This window comes from Ctenopharyngodon idella, chromosome 5, assembly GCF_019924925.1.
Source record: "Ctenopharyngodon idella isolate HZGC_01 chromosome 5, HZGC01, whole genome shotgun sequence".
In the NCBI taxonomy this organism is placed as follows: domain Eukaryota; kingdom Metazoa; phylum Chordata; class Actinopteri; order Cypriniformes; family Xenocyprididae; genus Ctenopharyngodon; species Ctenopharyngodon idella.
The window spans coordinates 27077670-27099603 of record NC_067224.1 but is presented as its reverse complement, the minus strand read 5'-3'; the positions used below and the strand labels follow the sequence as shown (position 1 = coordinate 27099603).

At 36.8% G+C, this 21934-nt stretch overlaps 2 protein-coding genes across 2 annotated transcripts; both read left to right on the top strand.

Moving 5' to 3' along the window:
- The first annotated feature begins 148 nt into the window (after window positions 1–148).
- tmc2b (transmembrane channel-like 2b) lies at window positions 149–13060 on the top strand. Its single transcript, XM_051893473.1, has 20 exons — window positions 149–2319; window positions 2703–2744; window positions 2978–3398; window positions 4045–4194; window positions 5795–5885; window positions 5966–6047; window positions 6163–6269; window positions 6936–7034; window positions 7117–7259; window positions 7394–7541; window positions 7655–7849; window positions 7933–8112; window positions 8241–8402; window positions 10140–10268; window positions 10782–10849; window positions 10928–11167; window positions 11974–12099; window positions 12191–12269; window positions 12359–12479; window positions 12653–13060. The coding sequence occupies exons 1-20, from the start codon at window positions 2277–2279 to the stop codon at window positions 12889–12891; spliced, it is 2865 nt and encodes a 954-aa protein (XP_051749433.1). The 5' UTR covers window positions 149–2276; the 3' UTR covers window positions 12892–13060.
- A 635-nt stretch (window positions 13061–13695) lies between these two features.
- LOC127512503 (cytochrome P450 1A1) lies at window positions 13696–20897 on the top strand. The gene is made up of 7 exons (XM_051893470.1): window positions 13696–14082; window positions 15892–16730; window positions 17693–17816; window positions 18266–18355; window positions 19124–19247; window positions 19365–19451; window positions 19550–20897. Exons 2-7 carry the CDS (start codon window positions 15900–15902, stop codon window positions 19830–19832), a joined length of 1539 nt encoding a protein of 512 aa, XP_051749430.1. The 5' UTR covers window positions 13696–14082; window positions 15892–15899; the 3' UTR covers window positions 19833–20897.
- Window positions 20898–21934: the final 1037 nt, after the last annotated feature.

Below are 21934 nucleotides of genomic sequence, written 5' to 3'. Positions count from 1 at the left end.
ACAGTGGAAAGTGATTGGACATCTACGCCATACTTAAAAATGTATGAGTGTCATTGCATTATATAACATTTTAAACCAACTGGCATTTAAGATATCAAGAACACAGTTTTCAAAAAAAAAAACCACAGCACCGTAATAAACCCAAAATGCATCCGTTCAAACAGAACGTGTTTTTCCGTTCCACTGTGCTACTTTTTCATTGTTTTTCAATGTAAAGGCAATAGATGGACGTTTTTAACCGTTGTGCTCGCGTCTTTTGCAGCATTGTGTGTATGGCATGGCATTCTAAAAATGTGGCGTTTTAAGTTAAATGAAGTTCAACACGTGTCTCTAGACCTTGCACTTTTCCATTCCACTGGCCTTTTTCTCATGATTTTAACAGCAAAAACGCGTTCTGTGTGATCCGGTGTTCTGACGATTTGTGCTACCTGCCTAGCGAAAATTGCTATCTATCAGACTACCAGCGTAATATTCATGTGGTGTGACGTGGTTTGAGGCTTTATTAACGTCCATACCTACCATTAAAACAATGCAAATATAAGTGTTGGTAGCACAAACTTATAGGTAGCATTATTAGCCAAGACACTGGCCCCCAGAGATCTGGAAAGTAAATCATTTCTGAACCGATTGACGGCTTGGCTTTGCCCACCATTATGCCTCTCGTCTCAATTTCATTGTTTCCCTATTCTCAAATCCATGCAGCTTTATCTTGATCAGCGTGTCAGATGGCCCGCAACATTTCCATGCGCGGTACTGTATTCTCAAATCTGCTCTCAGCTCTAGGGGTGTCTAATGTCTTGGATTATTTTCCTGCAGCCACAGATTTGGCAGCAAAGATGCATGTGACTCACTTATCATTCCACGGCCCATGCTGCTCTGTTTGGGGTTATGTTGTGTACCATTTATGTGAGGGACTTTGTTACAAACCCACTAGAGGACAGTAAAAAACATTGAGAATATCCTTTGAGCACCTTTTTTGAAGATGAATCGAAGAGATCTTACTATCCTAAGAACCTTATGATATCCCTGTATCAAATCTTGGCAATTTTATATAAAAGAACTGGCACATAAGTTTCATTAACAATGCAAATGGTCATCCATAATACATGGGTAGACTTCATTAAGTATTAACAGGAGTCATTTGAGATTTTGTTTATTTGTTCATTTAGGGAGTCATTGTTAATTGAAGATCCTGCTCTTTTAAAATTCTTTTAGTAAGAAACCAAGAATAGTGAGCTCATAACAGTATTAATGCATCATTTAATTCATTGAATTATTAATTACATCATTAATTGAACTTTTTTGCTTTTAGTAAACTAAACTTCATTTATTGTGTTTATCCAATTGATTTTTTTGAATTGATAAAATTGATATTTGAATTGATAAAATTAAAGTCTTAAATCTCAACTAAGTAAAGCTCAAAAAAGCACATGCAAAAAAAGAAACAAAATATAATGAGTTTAGATTTTTTACAGTGTTTTTGCGTTTATCGTGAACCATGATGAGGTCTTCATGACATCATGTAGCTTACCTGCAGCTGCCACAGAGAAACCACTTTTATATGCTGGACATCTGATCTGTGTGAATGTAGTTCTGTTACCGGATGTTATAGTAGTAGACCTCTTGAACATAATTAACTCCAAACAATTACTGGTATTCGGCTGCTGTGCTGTGTCAGAACAAGAAGGTTAGTTTCCTTAGATGTGCCCAAATTTCCTGTTGACACAATACCTTGTCATTTACACACATCGAAGAACAAAGACACTAATTTACCTTAGTTGAACTATAGTTCAGTATATGAATCTGTTGTACTGAAATTTTATTTGTTGTTGTTGATGTTGTTGAATTAACATGAGTTTAATGAATTCTAAATTTGTTTTAAAATCAGAACTTCACATTATTTCTTAGACTCTTATTATTTTCTTATTTTAATTCTACAAAAAAATAATTTCAGGCATTTATCTTGAAACTTTTGTATACTTACAGTATTTTATTTAGCCAACCTGTTTGTGTTTAGGTATCATGAGAGACACCTTGATTATTCTCTGATTATTTGAATCTTTTATCTGTCCTGTTTACTGGCGTTTTGTTTGCTGGCTCTCACAGCTCTCTTGGCTTTAGATCTTGACTACCATTTACTGTAGTCAAGGAGACATTTGATTCCTTTTTTAGGAGTGGAGAGCCTGTTAACAGAGACCCACCTGACAGTCAGGTGTGTCATCAGCTCTAGATGCCTCGCAAGACTGAATAGCAGGACTTAAACTCAAACCGGCAAGATGCCCCGCAGAAAAAATGATATTGCGATAACTGTGGATGATGGTAAGTAGATTTGAATATCAGAAGAGGACCATTCTGAAGCATTTTGATTCAGTGTGTACTAGAAGACTGTTCAGTTTAGACGCATATGAATAGGTTAAGTAACTATTTGAAACTTTTATTTACTGTTCTGATATAGTGGTTATATTCTGATATAGTGCAGTTGATGATTTTAAAACTGGTAGGCATGAGTGAGTGAGTGCTTGACCCTTATTTAGCCAGTTTACCTAATATATGTTAATTGTTTTAATGATTGACACAATATAGCATGTATGCCATGAAGTGCACTCATCTTACAGGATGTTAAATAGCTGTGTTATTGTGAAAGTATTTAAAATGAAAGAAATTCTCAAAACATTAATATAGTTTATGTGTGTGTGCTACAGTTGGGATGGAAATCGATGCAGAATATGATAGTGGAAGTGACGGTAAGTTCTGAAGATGGTTGAATTTGTTTGTTTTATTTTTATTTAAATATTAATTATTTATCATTATATTATTATTTATTATATTATTACTTTTGATAATATTCAAAAATATTACTGTATTATTATTTTTATCAATTATTATTTTAAATAATGTGCATGTCATGCAGTCATCTTACAAAATGTATTTAATATATATATATACTATATATACTAAACACATTTTCTCTTTTCAGTGGATTCAAAAAGAAGAGCAAGAGGCAGGAATAAACCTAAGCCTGCAGCTCGAGGAAGGAAAGCCAAGCCAGCAGATAGCGTGGAGGAGAGCGAAGAAGAGGAGGATGAGGAGGCTCCACGGAAGAGAAAAGGCCGAAAGAAGAAGGAAGTAAGTGAAGACGAGAGTGAGGAAGAGCAGAAAGGAAGAAGGAAGAAAGCAGCGGGTGCGAAGAAGAGGGCTGCCAAGAAAGATGACTCAGAAGAGGAGAGCGAAGAGGAGAAAGTAGATAAAAGAAAAGGAGGGAAAAAAGGTGCAACTAAGAAGGAGAAAGAGGAGGAGAATAGCAAAGAGAAGAAGGGGAATGGCAAAGCAGGAGGAAAAGGAGGGAAAGATAAACAGGAAGATAAGGATAAGAAAAAGAACAAAGGCAAACACAGCAGGTGCAGTATTCTCTAGCCTCCCTCTCTACGCCACACACACACACACACACACACACACACACACACACACACACACGGTGCTGTTCTGTCTCAACACTCCTCATTACCTCCACAGCCATACACATCTATTGCCATAAAAGAACTTATGAATGTTCTCAACTATTCATATGACAAAATTTGTAATAAAATGCAGCCAAGGAACTAAAACCTCTGAACATCCGCAAAAGTGTTGTTATCATAATATTGTATTGTATTGACTGTATTGAAATAAATATATATTATTTATTTATTTAAAGATATATATCTTATATCATATATATCATATATATATGATTGAATCTTCCAACAAAAAAAAGTATTACAGAGCTAGACATTTTTATTTTTTTCAGTAACCAATGTAAAATAGTATTGTTGTCATTGGCTATACGTTTTTGGTTTCAGCTGGACATTTCATTCTTTTTTTCTTTTGCCTTCCAACTGATGATCTGGAAGTGCTTTTCATGGCCATCCTGCTCACTAGAACTTTTGACTTGACTTGACTAGAACTCATTTTATGCACCAAAGCAACAATATCCTTGTGGAATATACTGTTAACCTGGACTTAAGGACTGACTGCTGACTCTTGAGTCTCGGCTTTGTTCTGCAGCAGTTCATCCTCGGACAACAATTCAGAAGATGAGTCTTTGTCTGAGGGAGAGATGGCCCGGCTAAAAGAGGAAGTGGAGGAGAAGAAAAAGCTGATAGCAACACTTCGGAACAAACCCTGGCGCATGAAGAGGAGACTCAAGTGCCTGAAGTAAAACGGATTTCCTTCTACTCATTGTTTGTGCTCTTGTGTCAGTCACCTTTAACTCAACTGAAGTTCATTTATTTAGCATGAGTTTCATGTTTGTTTATGTGCTTCATTAAAGCTTACACGTTGCTGTGCTTCTGCTTTCTTGCATCTTCACATCTCTTAATGCACTTTAAGCTTATGTTTAAAGGAGCTCTTATTGGCTGCATATTCTTGCTGGCATGAAAGTAGTTTTGAATTATGAACAGACATGGCGCTTTTGAAGGTGACAAAAAGCTTCGGTAAAGAATCACCATCATCCAAAATGCGCTCGATTGTACTTTGAGATAAAACACTTGACACAGAGACTACGCCAATGCATTCATTATCTAGTGGCCTCCGTCTGAACCTTTACCTCAGACTGCCCAGTGGAATTGACCAGTGTGGGTGACAAGTGAGAGTTTGGACAAGTGCCCTCAAAAGTTAGTAGAGACTGACACACTGCCCAAGAAAGCATCAGTAACTGTGCCACAAAGGGGACATTCACTTGGCAAAGCTTCTAGATAATAGGTGAGAGGTGTGTTATATTTTCATGAGCTTGACGCTGTTTTATGCATGCTGATGTTTCTTGAGGGCAGTCCTTGCATGCATGTTTGGGTACAACTCCCTTCAGAGATCTCATGTACAAAGTGCCATAAGGTCATATGGTCATGTCCAAACAATACACACATGTTGATATAGTTAACCACAGGTTATAATGAGGAGCTTTGGAGGTTTTCACTGAAGTTTAATTACTATTTTCTCTGGATTACATGGATTTATTGTTGAGTGTCTATTAGTGTAATTCTAGTATAATAAAATAAGTTCTTCTAATATTGTATTTCAAGAAACGAAAATAGTTTTTTTATGGTGTTTTAGTTCAGGTAACTACAGTTACTCTGGTCCCCATACTATTTTCATGTGAAAACATTAAAGGGTTGGTTCACCCAAAAATAAAAAGGTCATCATTTACTCATCCTCATGTCATTTCTGCAGAAAAAAGGAGATATTTTGAAGAATGTTCCAACAGTTTTTGCCCATTCAATGAAAGTCAAAGGGGTCTAAAACAACATGGGACCACTATGGACACCCCCGCCCCCAAAAAATATCTTCTTTTGCTTTCAAGTCATACACAACAGAAGGTTGTAAATGATGATGGAATTTTCACATTTGGGTGAATTATCCCTTTAAGTAATATCCGTTTGGCCGGCTATTGCTCTCACATATCTCTAGTTAGTCCATCCCATCTGCACTATTCACATTCATTATGCATTGATGAGTTAATTAATTGGCTGTAGCCTCAGGTTACGGAGTGTGAAGGTTGTGAGTGAAACATGATATTTTTCTTAGTGTTGTCTTTGGTGCTTACAACACAATGCTGAATGGTCATGCTGCATAATACAAGCAGAACCAGCCAGTAAGTAAATGGACTTGTATAGCAGCATGCAAAGATCACAATCCCAACAGGACAGGAAGAAATATTCATGCCCTGTTGAAATCTGAAACTAAAACAGAATGTTTTGATATTGTGTCATACATATATATTTACATGCTAATACGAATTTCTGTTTATATAACCTGTTAGAGAAGCCCAGGGGTTTGTGGAAAAGTTTGAAGGGGCTTTGGGCAAAGGAAAAGGGAGGAGACTCTATGCATTCAAAGTCATGATGACTAAGGTACAGCATTACATATTCCACATTGACATGTTTCATTTTAAATGCAATCACTGAATATTTTTTATTTGTTTGTTTCTCAGAAATTAATCAAATTCAATAGAGACTTTGAAAACTTCAAGACGGCCTGCATTCCCTGGGAGAGTCGGATAAAAGAAGTGGAAAGTCTGTTCATCTCTGTTTATTTTTCTTTTTTCTTTCTTTTTTTTTTTTTATCGAAATCAGCATTTTCAGAGTTCAGTGTGTTTCTTATTCTCTTCTCATCTGTTTAATGTCACAGGTCACTTTGGGTCATCTGTTGCCTCCTACTTCATTTTCCTGCGGTGGATGTATGGATTAAACCTGGTTCTCTTTGGCTTTGTGTTTGGGCTTGTTGTTATTCCAGAGGTGAGATGTGATGCTAATATCTTTGTTTATACACCTTTTAGGCAATGTACACTACCGTTCAAAAGTTTGGGGTTGGCAAGATGTTTTAATGTTTTTGAAAGACGTCTATTATGATTACCAAGGCTGTATTTTTGGATCAGAATAACAGTAAATATAGTAATGTTGTGAAATATTATTTCTATTTTCATATATTTTAAAATGTCATTTTTCCAGTGATGGCAAAGCTGAATTTTCAGCAGCAAATATTCCAGTCCTCAGTGTCACACGATCCTTCAGAAATCATTCTAATATGATGATTCGCTGCTCAAGAAACATTTCTTATTATTATCAATGTTGAAAACAGTTGTGCTGCTTAATATTTTTGTGGAAACCGTGATCAATTTTCAGGATTCAGGATTCAGACAAATGGCTTTTATATTAAATAGAAATCTTTTGTAACATTATACCTGTAAATGTCTTTACTGTTGCATTTGATCAATTTAATGCATCCTTGCTGAATAAAAGTATCATTTCTTTTTTAAAAAAATCATTCTGACCCCAGACTTTATAATGGCAGTGTACATTCTAAATAAACATAAAGATTGATTCTTAATGTCTGCTGAAGATATTTTTTACATTAATATTTTAAAAGCTACACTATTATGATCTGTGTCTTTCTGTTTGTAGGTACTGATGGGCATGCCTTACGGCTCCCTTCCCAGAAAAACAGTCCCAAGAGAGGAACAGGATAGTGCCATGGACTTCTCTGTCCTGTTTGAGTTTGGCGTAAGGATTTCTTTACTATTGGATTCTGTGTAAATGAGGTTGTAAGATTCCTATTGTCTTATTTGGATTATACCTTTGGCAGGGCTATTGCAAGTACTCCATTCTGTTTTATGGTTACTACAATAATCAACGAAGTATTGGATTCCTGCAGTTCCGGTTACCTCTGTCATATCTTTTGGTTGGTGTTGGGATATTCGGCTACAGTCTTATGGTGGTTATCAGAACGTGAGTCTAATGACTACATCTGCAGCATTGACAGTGTCACTCTGTATAGGGTTTTACTCACTGACAATGCTCTTTTTGCTGAAAATGTGCACACGCTTTCTTTCTTTTTTAAATGTCCTGCCTTTTTCTTCTAGAATGGCAAGTAATGCCAATGAAGGAGGAGATGGAGCAGAGGAAGGTGCCTTCACCTTTTGCTGGAAGCTGTTTACTAGCTGGGATTACCTTATAGGAAACCCAGAGACAGCTGACAACAAATTTGCCTCCACCACCACAAGCTTCAAGGTTAATGATGACACCAATAGTATCAAAGAATGGTGCACTGTGCTGTGAAAAATTGTTGGGTCAATATAGCTAGACTAATAAAATCAAACAATAATTCAGTCTTGTTCCCTAAGGAATCTATAGTGGATGAGCAGGAAAACCTAAAGGATGAGAACATTCACCTCCGCCGCTTTCTACGTGTCCTAGCCAACCTTCTCATCCTGTGCTGCTTGGGTGGGAGCGGATTCCTCATCTACACTGTGGTCAAAAGATCTCAAGAATTTGCCAAAAAGGACAGGAATGAATTGACATGGCTTCAAAAAAACGAGGTACCCCTTTCCTTTTACCTTTTATTTTTTAATGTGATGGCATAAAAAATGAAATTGTGAAACTCTGTTTCTTCTTCGGTCAGGTTGAAATTGTGATGTCACTGTTGGGCTTGGTGTGTCCACCTCTGTTTGAGGTTATAGCGGAGCTGGAAGACTATCACCCTCGAATCGCCCTAAAATGGCAGCTGGCCAGAATCTTCGCCCTCTTTCTGGGCAACCTGTACACTTTCCTGTTTGCGCTGTTTGATGAAGTCAATGCAAAGGTATGGCTAGTAATCATAAACATAATGAAAAGGGGATATTACTGTGCTTAAGAGTTTTGGGATGAGCTCTTATACATATACCTGTTACATTTTATGTGAACCATTTCTTTGGTATTGTGTGTTCACAGCTTGAAAACGAGAAACAGATAAAAAATGAAACCGTCTGGGCTCTTAAAGAGTACTATGCCAACTACACCTTACATCACAACGTCACAGAAAACATTCCCCCTCCAAACATCTCCCCAGCTGATGTCATCAGGGGGCCATGCTGGGAGACAGAAGTTGGCATTGTAAGTACCGTCAGCACCAACATCGCCAAACTTGTCAGTAACAGTCAGTGTTTAATCCTGCACAATTTTGCCTACTATTTTCAATGGAAAGTAGCTAAAGCCTGCTCGAAAAGTCACTACATGACATGCGGCAGTTGTCAGCACTTTACGTGTTTTCTCTCTTAATCAATGCTCACAAACTGTATTTTAATATGACCAAATGTCCAATAAAGCTTTTCTCATTTATATATTTTCTGTCAGAAAACGGAACAAGTATAATATAGTGACTGCATGTTAACAAGCAGTGCAAAATGTCACTAGGTGTGTTGCAAGCTGCTTTTTTGAGAAAAAGTCTAGCATCTCGCTAAGTTGGCAACACTGACCCTGTAGAGCCTGACAAAATATTAGTCACAAAAAAAATCAATGTTTTTTTGAACAGTTTAACCCTAAAATATAAAAGTAATCTAAAAAAAAAGTTTGCATATAATATTTGATAGATCAGGTTTTTATGGCTCATAGAGGGCTGCTGTCCTGCAGAGTTCAGCTCCAACCCCAATCAAACACACCTGAACCAGCTCATCAAGGCCTGCGTCTGAAAGCTTAAAAATGCTGCCTTCGGAGGACGCATTCCAAGGTAGGAAGTCATCAAGGCACGTCCGAATCCTATGTTAGCTTCACTTCCTGTCTCCTGAGATACCTTCATCTGATTGATTTTTGAAGGCAGCATAGATGTGTCCTTTGCTGCCTTTGATATCCCACAATCCTGTGCCAGTTGACCTATAATAAAGTTGGTATCTGAAAGGTGCATTTGGTGGTCAGTTTGTGTGTAAACATACATTTTTACCAACATTTTCCACTTCTGATGTCATTTCTGGTGTGAAATTATTATTGTGGTTATTAAATATTCACTTAGTTCTCACCAAAGCTCGCTCTATTATTCCATATAATCTATCATTAAACCGTTACGCTGCCTGCAAAGTCATTGCCTGTTTTTGGACACAGCCAAGGTGTTCAGGGTTACTTGAAAATGACAGGTAGGTGTGTTGAGGCAGGGTTGTAACTGAAGTCTGCAGGAAGGGAGAATATGAAGTTCACACTAATGGAAAAAAACATCAGTTTTATTCAGAGGCCCAAACTAAGCATAAATATACAATTTGGTGCAGATATTGTTATTTATATGGCCAAAAAGTAAGATGAAATTCTGATAGCTAGCAATGCTAGAAACATCAGATTTTTATAAGATTTTTTATAACAGATTTTTTTATATACACTACTCACATAAAATGCATATAAATACCAGATGTTACTCTCTCTAAATAATGTGTCTCAGTAAGATTATATTTTAAAATGCTTTGTAGAATAAAAATTATTACTTTTTTCATTAGAGTAATAATGAAGAAGCTGTCCTACATTCATTAGTCTCACTGTGTTGTGCTTGGAAAACTGCAACATCACCAAAAAGAGAGAAATTAATAAATGTATAGGCATCGGTATCGGCGAGTACTAGAAAAAAGTATCGGTACTCGTACTCGGTCCTTAAAAATTGGTATCGGTGCATCCCTATTACTAACAATATAAAAGTTATTCTTACATTTACTTTATAAAATTCATTAAGGATTTCACAGCAAAAAGTGTACCATGTACCACAACTAGTAGATTGTGTGCAACAGGTTTTTTAGCACAATTTTGATCATGCTGATAATTTAAAGGTCTTAAAAATGAATGTATCAAATAATTATATGGTTAAATTCCTTACAGGAGTTTGTGAAGCTCACCATGTCCGACATCCAGGTGACATATCTGACCATTCTGATTGGGGACTTCCTACGAGCCGTGATTGTGAGATTCCTCAACTATTGCTGGTGTTGGGATCTCGAAGCTGGCTTTGTAAGTCCAACCTCACACCCTGCTGTTATTCAAGTTACTCACGTAACACTGTGTAAACAAACTACATCAGTTGGATGACCTCTGTCGGATGCACATTTTAGTTGTTAAGTTTAGTTCTTAGCATTTTAGCGATGATAGAACGTTCCCATCAAGAGCAGGGCAGATGGTAGAAACCTGACTGACGGTGATTATGTCAAGTTTTTGTGCTCAGAAATGACTGCTCTATATGGCTTTGCCATGTCACCCTCATTTTCCTGTCACTCGATACAGGTAACATACTACTCACTCATCCGAGGTCAACTGAACACCATGAGAAGGTGGCAGGATAGGTGATAGGGCTGCTTTACAACCAGAGTCACAGAGAGACACACTACACCATTCAGGGCACTTAATTACAGAGAGAGAGAGAAAGAGAGAGAGAGAGAGGTATCTTTTACTGTGACATCTCTTTCTATTTCTTGTTGTGCATACAGATATTAATGCATATATGTGTGTGTGTTTGTGTTTCTGCAGCCATCTTATGCAGAGTTTGACATCAGTGGTAATGTACTTGGGCTCATATTCAACCAGGGAATGATCTGGTAAGTCGATCATGCAAGTGAAAACACAGCATCTCTGTGATGGACAGTGTGATGACTTACATAATGCGTGTGTTTCAGGATGGGTGCATTTTACGCCCCTGGGCTGGTGGGAATAAACGTGTTGCGTCTGCTGAGCTCCATGTATTACCAGTGCTGGGCAGTGATGGCCTGTAATGTTCCCCATGAGAGAGTGTTTAAAGCCTCGCGTTCTAATAACTTCTACATGGGACTGCTTCTCCTCGTCCTCTTCCTCAGTCTCATGCCTGTGATCTACTCCATTATGACCCTGCCACCGTCTTTTGACTGTGGACCCTTCAGGTAGCTTTTAAACCTTAACAAGATTTATGTAATTATCCTTGAAAAGACTTGCTGTGTTCAAAAAGGCCAAAAAGGGGAAAAGTACAGGATGCCTGAACTGCAACAAATTATTCCTGTAGGAATAGATTTGTTATCCCTATTTAATTGTTAAATATGGAAGACAATTTACACCACATAAGAAAAGAAAATCATGCTTTAGTAAATCATGATTATGACACGAAAAGTACTAAGTCATACTTATGGCATAAGCAGAAATTATGATGCTAAGTCATGAGATTTAAAGTCGAAATTATGACATACTTAGTCATAATTATGACAAAAATTTACTTTAATATTAAAATTAAAATATTAAAATATTAAAATTTAATATGTCATCATATTGACTTTTTATACCATAATTTTGGCTTTTTATTTAAGAATTAAGATATTTAATCCCATAATTACTTAAATTTTTAATCTCTTTTTAATCTCAGCTATGCATGATTTTTTTTCTTAAATTGGTGGAAATGGGCTTCCATAATTAGTCAAATTATTACTGGAGATCTTATAAAATACTTAGCTAAGAGGTTATAAACTGTGATTAAATAAGCAGTGATTATGTGATTTATTTGCAGGAAATTTTGAACAAGTATATCTTAAAATGTTACAAAAACATCTGGTAACAGATATAACAAGATTGATTCATGTTGGTCCATTAATATGGAATAAAAATAATATATTTTTTTTAATTGTCATACATTTTTAGACCAGCAAAAATAAAATAAAATATAAAATATTAAATAAAATAAATCCACATCTCTCCACAGTGGTAAAGATAAGATGTATGATGTGATCATGGAGACTATAGAGAAGGACTTGCCACCATTTATGGCCGACATCTTCAGTTATGCATCCAACCCAGGCCTCATAATGTCTGCAGTCTTGCTCATGGTGTGAGTAGTCACCTAATGTCAAGTATAAGGGTCAATGTTAAATGATTTACTTGCATTTAATAAAAGTATCTGTCTGTGTTGTCTCTGACAGGTTGGCTATTTATTACCTGAATGCTGTGTCCAAAGCATATCAGAACGCTAACATGGACTTAAAACGCAAAATGCAAATGGTTGGTAAACATTTTTTGTAAATGATGGTAAAACTGTCTGACATCAGCAGTGTCAGCTATTGGTTCATATTTTCTGCTCCATCATTTAGCAAAGAGATGAGGAGAAGAACAGGAGGAACAACAAGGACAGCACCAACCAGGTGATGAAAGACCTGGAGGATCTTCTGCCCAACAAGTCCCTGATTCCCCCTCCATCTGCTGAAGAGGCTGGTCAGTGGGCTAAACAACTCATTAAACTAGTCATGACATGTTTCTTTTACCGAGTTTCTACTACTGGTGTAGACATTGTAGGAGTTACTTCAAAAATCGTAAAACTTGAGTGTGGAATAGTCTTCATTTCACAGAGTTTCTGTTTCTGTGAAAACTTGCCATTTTTATTACAGAGAAACCAACTGACCATCTCAGCAAGTCCCCAAAAGTGACAGGCAAACCAGGCGCTGCAGCCTCTGGGAAAGGGGTACACGTCCAGAGGGATGTGTCTTTGGCTGCGGCAAATCCTCGGGCACCAGTAACTCGCCCTCCAGGTCCCAGGCCACCCGGGCCTCTCCCAGGTAATGCCCGTGGACCTCCACCAGGTCAAGGGAGGGGAAGAGGGAGAGGTGGACCACCACCACGAAGATAGTGCTTGAAGAATGTATATAGACACACACTTTACAGTCATACTAAATATGGGTCCAAATAAAATTGTAATACTATTACAGTGAGGAGGTTCTGTAGTTGTAAATATTTTTTTTTTGTGTAAAATGAATTTGTATGCTATTTAAATAAGTGCAATAAAAGGTTTATTGATATACATGTCTGTGGTGGTTTATTCATCAAATACTTTCCATTATTATTGCAAACAGATCAGGATTCTAGGATGAAATAAACATGTTGGTAACACTTTACAATAAGGTTCATTAGTTAACAACATTAGTTAACATAAACTAATAATGAACTGCACTTATACAGCATTTATTAATCTTTGTTTTTTGTTAATTTCAACATTTACTAATTATTAAAATCTTGTTAACATTAGTTAATGCACTGTGAACTAACATGAACAAACAATGAACAACTGTATTTTCATTAACTAACGTTAACGAAGATTAGTAAATACAGTAACAAATGTATTGCTCATGGTTAGTTCATAATACATTAAGTAATGTTTAACTAATGAACCTTATTGTAAAGTGTTACCAACATGTTTTCATAAATAAAAATCCCTTTTTATGATCTCCCTTTCTGTGCCTTTATGCTTGGATACTTTCAGTTTCACAGAACAAAACACTCATAAAGATATTTTGTATAAAGATACATCAAATTATTATATGTGCAGTGAAAAGCATTGGGAATCCAGTATGTTGAATAGCTGACCCAGAGTCCAGTCATTATTTCTTTGTTTCATAATATGTGGTCCAGTAGGCTTCTTTATTTACAAAAGTCTCGTGTACTTTCACTGACAAGAGTGCAATTTTCTGATCATTCTAATCGAGTCTGCTTTCTCTTTCCTCCTCGATTTGTAATAAAGCTTTTAGAAGTGTGGGTTTTAAAACACTGCCATCGTGTGGAAACACGCACTGTATTTTTTTTTTTTTTAAATAACATTTTCTTCCGTTCATCAATAGGCTACATTTTTATCTCATTGGCTTTCTTTCATCCTTCTACACTGATAATCTCGACGCCCCTCTAGTGTTCTCCTCTGCTTCTAGTCTGTGGCTTGTGCAGTCATGGAGACGCGCTCTTAAGTCCTCGTGCGCAGCCATTTTTCAGCTGGTGTAACTTTGGAAGTATTTGATTGCAAACGCTGGATCTGCAAGGAGCGGTTTCAAAGGTATGATATGCAAATTACTTAATTTAGTTTACCTATTTGTCCTTTCTGGTTCTGTCGGTTTTTCGCTTCTATCTTCAGGATGACTTTATTTGAAATATACATAAATATACATTCACGTAAATGTACATGTAGTCTATATACATGACGTAAATATACATTCATACAATAACAGCTATTATAAAGTTTTAATTTCCCTAAAGTTTCTTCTATATAATGCATATATACTTTATATATATATATATATATATATATATATATATAGAAGTCAAACCAAAATGTATTCAGACACCTTGAACATTTCATTCATTAATACAGTTTATTCACCATAGTTTGAACAAATGGTAATAAAATATGACAAGATCTCAGAGTTAAACTGTGTCAGAAAAAAATCATCTTAATTATGTCAGATAACACTTAAGCAAAACATGGTCAGGTCAAAGTGTCTGAATAATTTTTGGTTCCAAACTTTATCATTTTTACTGGTAGTCTACTGTATGAATAATTTTTGGGTATAATATGTCACAGTTTACTTTATTTTGCTATACTCACTTACATAAATGAAATATAATGTCCTGCTCCCACTAGTGAAGGGGCAAGAGAAAGAGAGTTTTACTTGTCCTGCTTAAAACATCAATAACAAAAATAGCTAGGGAATCACCAAAAGCAAGCATGATTTTATTAAATTTAGTGTAAGTGGCGATTGATAATAATATATAATGTATAATAATGTGCTGACAGCATAGGCGTAATTTGCAGGTGGGACATGTCCCCACCACTTTTTGCCAGGGTCGATATTGTCTCCACCACTTTTTGAAACATCTCGCGGCACGGATGTATATACAAAAGAAACATCTCTAGATGATTAGCAATTCATTCGTTTGTGTTAAATAATAGGCGATCTGTCGCTGGGATGTGTTGTTTTTGAAATCATGTTGAGTGCTCGTTGCCGCTGTTGTTATCAGTGGCGCAACAGTGTGCTCTTGGCGCTCGTGCACACTGCGCATGCAGTCTTCACTCGGACGAGCGCTTCAATCCATCGCTAACGCTGTTGCGGCCGGAGACTCTATTCTTTCCAGTGAAATCACAAAACAAAATACACATAAACGTGTCCATGCTCTTGATGTACAATCACTGATGAATATCTTTTGTTTTAATGAGAAAAAAAAAAAAAAAATAAATTACACGAGGGCGGATTAGAACCCAGAACCTCTGGCATACTGAACAAAAAATTCTACCCCCCGCCCACCAGGACAATCTGATCTAAGTTGCGGATCCACATATTTATTGACTAATGTAAATGCTCTCGGGATTAACAGATGTAAGGACGAAACTATCATGTTAAACATGAGGTCTATGTCGATTAATTAATTCATTAATTTTTTTTATTTTTATTTTATTATTATTATTATTATTGACAAGGCTTAATGTCGAGCCTTGTATTTTGTATTGATATGCTCTTCTTTAGGCCTACAGAAATATTTTGTCATCAGATGTAGCTTTGCACACTGCTAGCATCTAGAATGATTTTGATCTGCATTTTAGTGTTCATAGCAGAGGGCTCTGTCGACTTATATTTTACAGTTTGTCAATTGATAAGATTTTGTAGGCTTTGCATACACATGTGCACACTTCAAAAGCCTGAAACCACAGAGCCCCCCACATAACAAATCCCAATTTAACCCCTGTATATATATATATATATATATATATATAATAGAATGGTGTATTATGCTTTATGCGTCACAGCCCTATTTTTAAATAACAATTATTTCAGTATATCACAGTCTTTTTCTATTTTTTCTTTTGCAGTGTATGCCATGTGTCTTGAGGAGATATCCCGCACAACTACATCTGGAGTGACCCTGTTGCTCTGTGCTTTCGCTCTGCTCTTGCTGGCTCTCCGTGGTCGACGGAGAAGACCAGGCTGCTCCTTTCCCCCAGGTCCCAGACCTTGGCCGTTAGTGGGCAACCTTTTCCAGATAGGGGAACAAATCCATTTGTCATTAACAAACCTGAGGGTTCAGTATGGAGATGTGTTCCAGATGCAAATGGGTTCTCTTGTGGTAGTTGTTTTGAGCGGCTATTCTACAATCAAGGAGGCTCTGGTACGGCAAGGAGAGGCATTTGCTGGACGTCCTGACCTTTTTACATTCTCTGCAGTTGCTAATGGCACCAGTATGACATTTAGTGAGAAGTATGGCGAAGCTTGGGTGCTTCACAAAAAGATCTGCAGAAATGCCCTGAGGACCTTCTCCCAAGCTGAGCCCAGAGACTCAAACGCCTCTTGTCTTTTGGAGGAACGTATCTGCACAGAGGCCATGGAGATGGTGGAGGCTCTGAAGGAACAAGGAGATAAGGTTGGAGATTCAGGGCTCGACCCAGTTAAGTTGCTAGTGACCTCAGTTGCCAATGTGGTTTGCACTCTGTGTTTTGGCAAGCGGTATGCCCATAACGATAAAGAGTTCCTCACCATCGTCCACATCAATAATGAAGTGCTGCGCCTCTTTGCTGCAGGGAATCTGGCAGATTTTTTTCCTATCTTCCGTTACCTGCCCAGTCAGTCTCTGCGAAAGATGGTCCAGTACATTGGCAGAATGAACAGCTTCATGGAGCGCAACATCAGGGAACATCTCATCTCCTTTGATAGGGTAATGTTGAAATAAACAAATGAGAAGACAAAATATTCCTACAGGAACATGATTATTTTATCTCAGAGATAAGTGGCAGATTGTTAGTCTCAGAAGCCTCAAATTACATCTCTTCTCCTGAGATGAGAATGAGATCAGATGAGTGAACGGACAGAGGTTATCAGGACCTGGACCTGTTATGAATATACTTCATACATACGTACATGCTTCATTAGCATGTAAAAATCAATGTCAGCATGCTTGCATTTACAGAGGTTTGTATTAGTTTAGGGTTGGAATGATTTTTTAAAGTTTTTGGAAGAAGTCTCTTATGCTCACAAAGGCTACATTTATTTAATCAAAATACAATTCAGTAAATTCAATAAAACAGTAACATTGTGAAATGTGAATACATTTTAAATAATGTTTTTTCTGTTTTAATATAAAATGTAGTTTATTCCTGTGATGGCAACGCTGAATTTTCAGCATCATTACTCCAGTCTTCAGTCCCATGATCCTTCAGAAATCATTCTAATAAGCTGATTTAGTGCTAAACATTTCTTATTGTTAGCAATTTTGAAAATAACTGTCTTTACTGTTACTTCTGATCAATTTAATTCATTCTTGCTGAAAAAAAAAATCTTACTGACCTCAAACTTTGAACAGTATGGTATAATGGTATTTTTTTATACGTTGTGGTCAGTAACTCAGTAACCATTTGATCCGATCTATACTCCAAAAATATGAGATTTCTCTTTCAGAGCTCCTGTGAAGTGATGTTTCTGTTTATACGAACTAAAATATTCACATGCACAGTGGAATTTGGTATAAACAATGTATGCATGAGTAGAGAAGGCACCTGCATACATTGCCAGGAACAAGATGGATGTAAATGTCATATAAAAGAGAATATACATTCACAGTTTATTTTTCTGCATTTTGAACATTTTGCCAATCTGATTCTCTATGTTTTTTTTGTACAGAACTGTATCCGGGACATCACTGATGCTCTAATAGCAATGTGTGAGGACAGGCAGGAGGACGAGGAAACGGCCATGCTCAGCAACTCACAGATTGTCCACAGTGTCATTGACATCTTCGGAGCCGGTGAGAGACCAGGAGTCAAGAGATTAAATGTGCTAATGTCAACAGCATTGTACTTTTAGAAATATAACAGAAAAATGTACATCCAGAACCAGATGTTTTTCCTGGCTCTTTGTTGCCACAGGGGAGGCACTGCAGACTGATCTAGAAACAGACCTTGAGTTTTTCTGAGAATTTGCTTTAGATGTATGTTTTTCATCTGCTCTTGGCTCATGCTGTTCATTCCTGTTTCAGTTTATGCATCTTGGTAGTTCTAGTTCATTTAATAGTATTTAACAAACCCCCATGAGGAGCGTAAACCACTCATTTGCATTCTTTTAGCCTGAGAACGTTGTGGGTCTTCAACCCACAGCATGTCTTCTACCGATTTGGTTGCCCATATGCTAATTGTGACTTGTGTCTTGAGGCTGTTTACAGATTATTATCATAACCAATGCCTTTTTTCCTTGTAGGTTTTGACACTATCATCACCGGTTTGCAGTGGAGCCTTTTATACCTGATCAAGTTTCCAGACATCCAGGCTAAAATCCTCCAGGAGATAGGTGAAGACTAGAAAGGGGCGATCAAAACAACATTGTGTTTACTGGAAAAAAACAAAACAATTTTCTATCATGCATGTCACTTTCTTCAGTTGTGCTGCGGCATCCTGGGGAAACTGGATCTGCATTAGCTGGGATTTGTGGTTTGTTTTGAGACAGACACAGGAAACCAAAAATTATAGACAATTCGATACACAATTTTGAAAGTGGAGCTTAAAAGATGTAAACATAAACAGGAAATTATTTTGATTTTATCTACAGGGTTATTCAGAAGTAACTGCAAACAAAAACATCTGAAAACAATTTAGTATGATCTGTTGAACTCATAAAGATGAACTCTGTAATAAAGTATATTAGATCAAATTTGCAATTTGCAAGCTAAAGTTTAGAAGCTTGTGTACTTTTTTATCCCACAATTCAGTCTCTTTTGCAGTCTGTGGGTGTTATCTTGCCACTAAATTGCAGGGGTCAACTCAGCACAATGAGCTCATATTTCCTCAATGGGCTCAGAGTTTAGCCCACTTGGGTCTCACACAACTGTTCATAGTAATCTGTTGACGCCAGATTCCCTCTGGAATTGATCTAAAAAAACGAATGAGTTCTGTCATGAAAGCGTCCTGCATTTTATTATAGTTTTTCTTTTTTCTTTTAAAGAAATCTTCCAGTGCTAAAACGACTATTGAGGTCCAAAATAATTCAGTTTAAAATTCATGAAGTATTTCTTCATCTTCTGTTCTGTGTGTTTATTATTTGCTATATGTGCTTTCCTAGATAACCACGTTGGCATGAACAGGTTTCCACAGTTTAAAGACAAGCCAAACATGCCGTACACAGAAGCTTTTATATTTGAAGTGTTTCGTCATGCGTCCTACATGCCTTTCACTATACCTCACTGGTGAGTCCATTTTTCTTTCTGTTTGTTTATAGTATCATAGCATTATAGTATCATACTATAATCATAGGTCTGCATTCATAAACATGTACTCATATTTTCCTCCGTCATGTTATCTAGCACAACTGAAAATATTACACTGAATGGATACTTCATCCCCAAAGACACATGTGTGTTCATCAACCAATATCAAGTCAATCATGACATGTAAGTATCACATTCCTGCCACATTCTTTTTATAATTAGTTTCCTTAGACTTTAACAAACTTTAATAAATAGTATTTTTGTCATTATTTGCCAAAAAGGGATATTTGGGGTGATCCTGAGGCTTTCCGACCCGAACGATTCCTCACCCTGTCCGGCCATCTAAATAAAAATGTCACTGAGAAGGTAATGATATTTGGCATGGGAATACGGCGTTGTCTCGGTGACAGCTTTGCCCGTCTGGAGATGTTTGTGTTCTTAACCACCCTGCTGCACCGTCTGCACATTGAGAATATTCCAGGGCAGGAGCTTGACCTGAGCTCTACATTTGGCCTCACCATGAAGCCCAGGCCCTTCCGAATAAAAATCTCACCTCGTAACTAAACTATTATGCTCTCAGTGTTCCAGATGTTATGTTTTATGCACACCAAATGGACGTACAATGCACCTCAGAATCATTGCTGGAGTCACAGCACAAAGCTAATGCTGGCCATCACTGGACTGCTAAGCTAATTCGTCACTAACTATCATGTGGTCTTTTCTCTACCTCTGTTTTAAATGTTTTAGTAGAGTATTCAGCTCAACTGTTACTTGAATGATTACTTTTGTACTCTGAGATTATCAGTATTTGTGATTAATGCATGAAGTTTTAAGCTTGTAAGTGGTCTGGTTACTGTTTTTTGCAGATATCTGAAACATTAAAGATAACCACAAGGTGTATTTCAGTGGCATTGAAGGTTTGAACAGATCTGTTTGTTGAAAATGTGCTTTGTGTTATATAAATTGAACCAGTGAGAGAGAATCAGAATTTATTTTACTGATGATTTTGCATTAATGAACAAATATTGTTAATAATTAATAAAATGTAATCAAGGTTAATATAATATATTGACTATACAAAATTATATATTTATAATACTTTAAAGTTGTCAAGTCTCTATCAAATCACTAAACTATGTTAACCATCACAGAACTCAATAGAATAAAGGACAGTTAAAACCCCTAAAATGTGCATTTGCTGCTTTTTTTTTCTTTTTTTTTTCAAAGTTTGTGAAGAGAGATGACTAATTCAGATCCGTTTGTGTCTCAGAATATAGCATGAGCTTGTATTAATGTACGCTACTGTTCAAAAGTTTGGGGACAGTAAGTTGTTTTGTTTTTTTTTTCATTTTTTAGCAAGGATGTATTAAATTAAGACTTTTACATTGTTACAAAAAACTATTATAAATAAATGCTGTTCTTTTGAACTTTCTATTCATCAAAGAATCCTGAAAGAATATATTTTTTTAACACTGATAATAAGAAATGTGACTTGAGCATCAAATCAGCATATTAGAATGATTTCTGAAGGATCATGTGACACTGAAGACTAAAGTAATGATGCTGAAAATTCAGCTTTGCCATCACAAGAATAAATTACATTTTAAAATATACACTCACTGGCCACTTTATTAGGTGCTCGTTAACACAACTAACTAATTAGCCAATCACATGGCAGCAACTTAATACATTTAGGCATGTAGACATGGTCAAGAGAATCTGCTAAGGTTCAAACAGAATGGAAAAGAAAGACTTTGAACATGGCATGGTTGTTGGTGCCAGATGGGCTAGTCTGAGTATTTCAGAAACTGCTGATCTGCTGGGATTATTACACACAACCATCCCTACAGCTTACAAAGAATGATCTAAAAAAGAGAAAATATCCAATGAGTGGCAGTTCTGTGGGCGAAAATGCCTTGTTGATGCCAGAGGTCAGAGGAGAATGGCCAGACTGGTTCAAATTGATAGAAAGGCAACAGTAACTCAAATAACAACTTGTTAGAACAGAGGTCTGCAGAAGAGCATCTCTGAATGCAAAACATGTTAAACCTTGAAGCAGATGGGCTACAGCAGCAGAAGACCACACCGGGTGCCGCTCTGTTCAGCTAAGAACAGGAAACTGAGTCTACAATTCGCACAGGCTCACCAAAATTGGACAATAGAAGATTGTCTCAGTCTCAATTTCTGCTGCGACATTCAGATGGTAGGGTCAGAATTTGGCATAATATGAATTCATGGATCCATCCTGCCTTGTTTCAAAGGCTCAGGCTGCTGCTGGTGGTGTAATGGTGTGGGAGATATTTTTCTTGGCACACTTTGGGACATTTAGTACCAATTGAGCATTGTTGTCCAATCATCTCTTGAACATGAGTTCACTATACTCAAATGGCCTCCACAGTCACCAGATCTCAATCCAATAGACCACCTTTGGGATGTGGTGGAACAAGAGATTTGCATCATAGATGTGCAGCCAAAAAATCTATGCGGAATATTTCCAGCTCCTTGTTGTATCTAAAAAAGGAAATTCTGAAGGCAAAAGGGGGTCCTTTTATATTATAAAAATACTTCACAATATTACTGTTTTTTTGTATTTTTGATCAAATAAATGCAGCCTTAATAAACATAAGGGACTTCTTTTAGAAACATTAAAAAATCTTATGGACCCC

Excerpts from the sequence above, each read along its gene's own strand:
- LOC127512503 (XM_051893470.1), top strand. The coding sequence starts at position 15,900 with ATGTGTCTTGAGGAGATATCCCGCACAACTACATCTGGAGTGACCCTG. Across the intron at positions 17,817-18,265 it reads CATTGACATCTTCGGAGCCG|GTTTTGACACTATCATCACC; the intron begins GTGAGAGACCAG and ends TTTTCCTTGTAG. Across the intron at positions 18,356-19,123 it reads TAAAATCCTCCAGGAGATAG|ATAACCACGTTGGCATGAAC; the intron begins GTGAAGACTAGA and ends GTGCTTTCCTAG.
- tmc2b (XM_051893473.1), top strand. The coding sequence starts at position 2,277 with ATGCCCCGCAGAAAAAATGATATTGCGATAACTGTGGATGATG. Across the intron at positions 4,195-5,794 it reads AGGAGACTCAAGTGCCTGAA|AGAAGCCCAGGGGTTTGTGG; the intron begins GTAAAACGGATT and ends ATAACCTGTTAG. Across the intron at positions 8,113-8,240 it reads TTGATGAAGTCAATGCAAAG|CTTGAAAACGAGAAACAGAT; the intron begins GTATGGCTAGTA and ends GTGTGTTCACAG.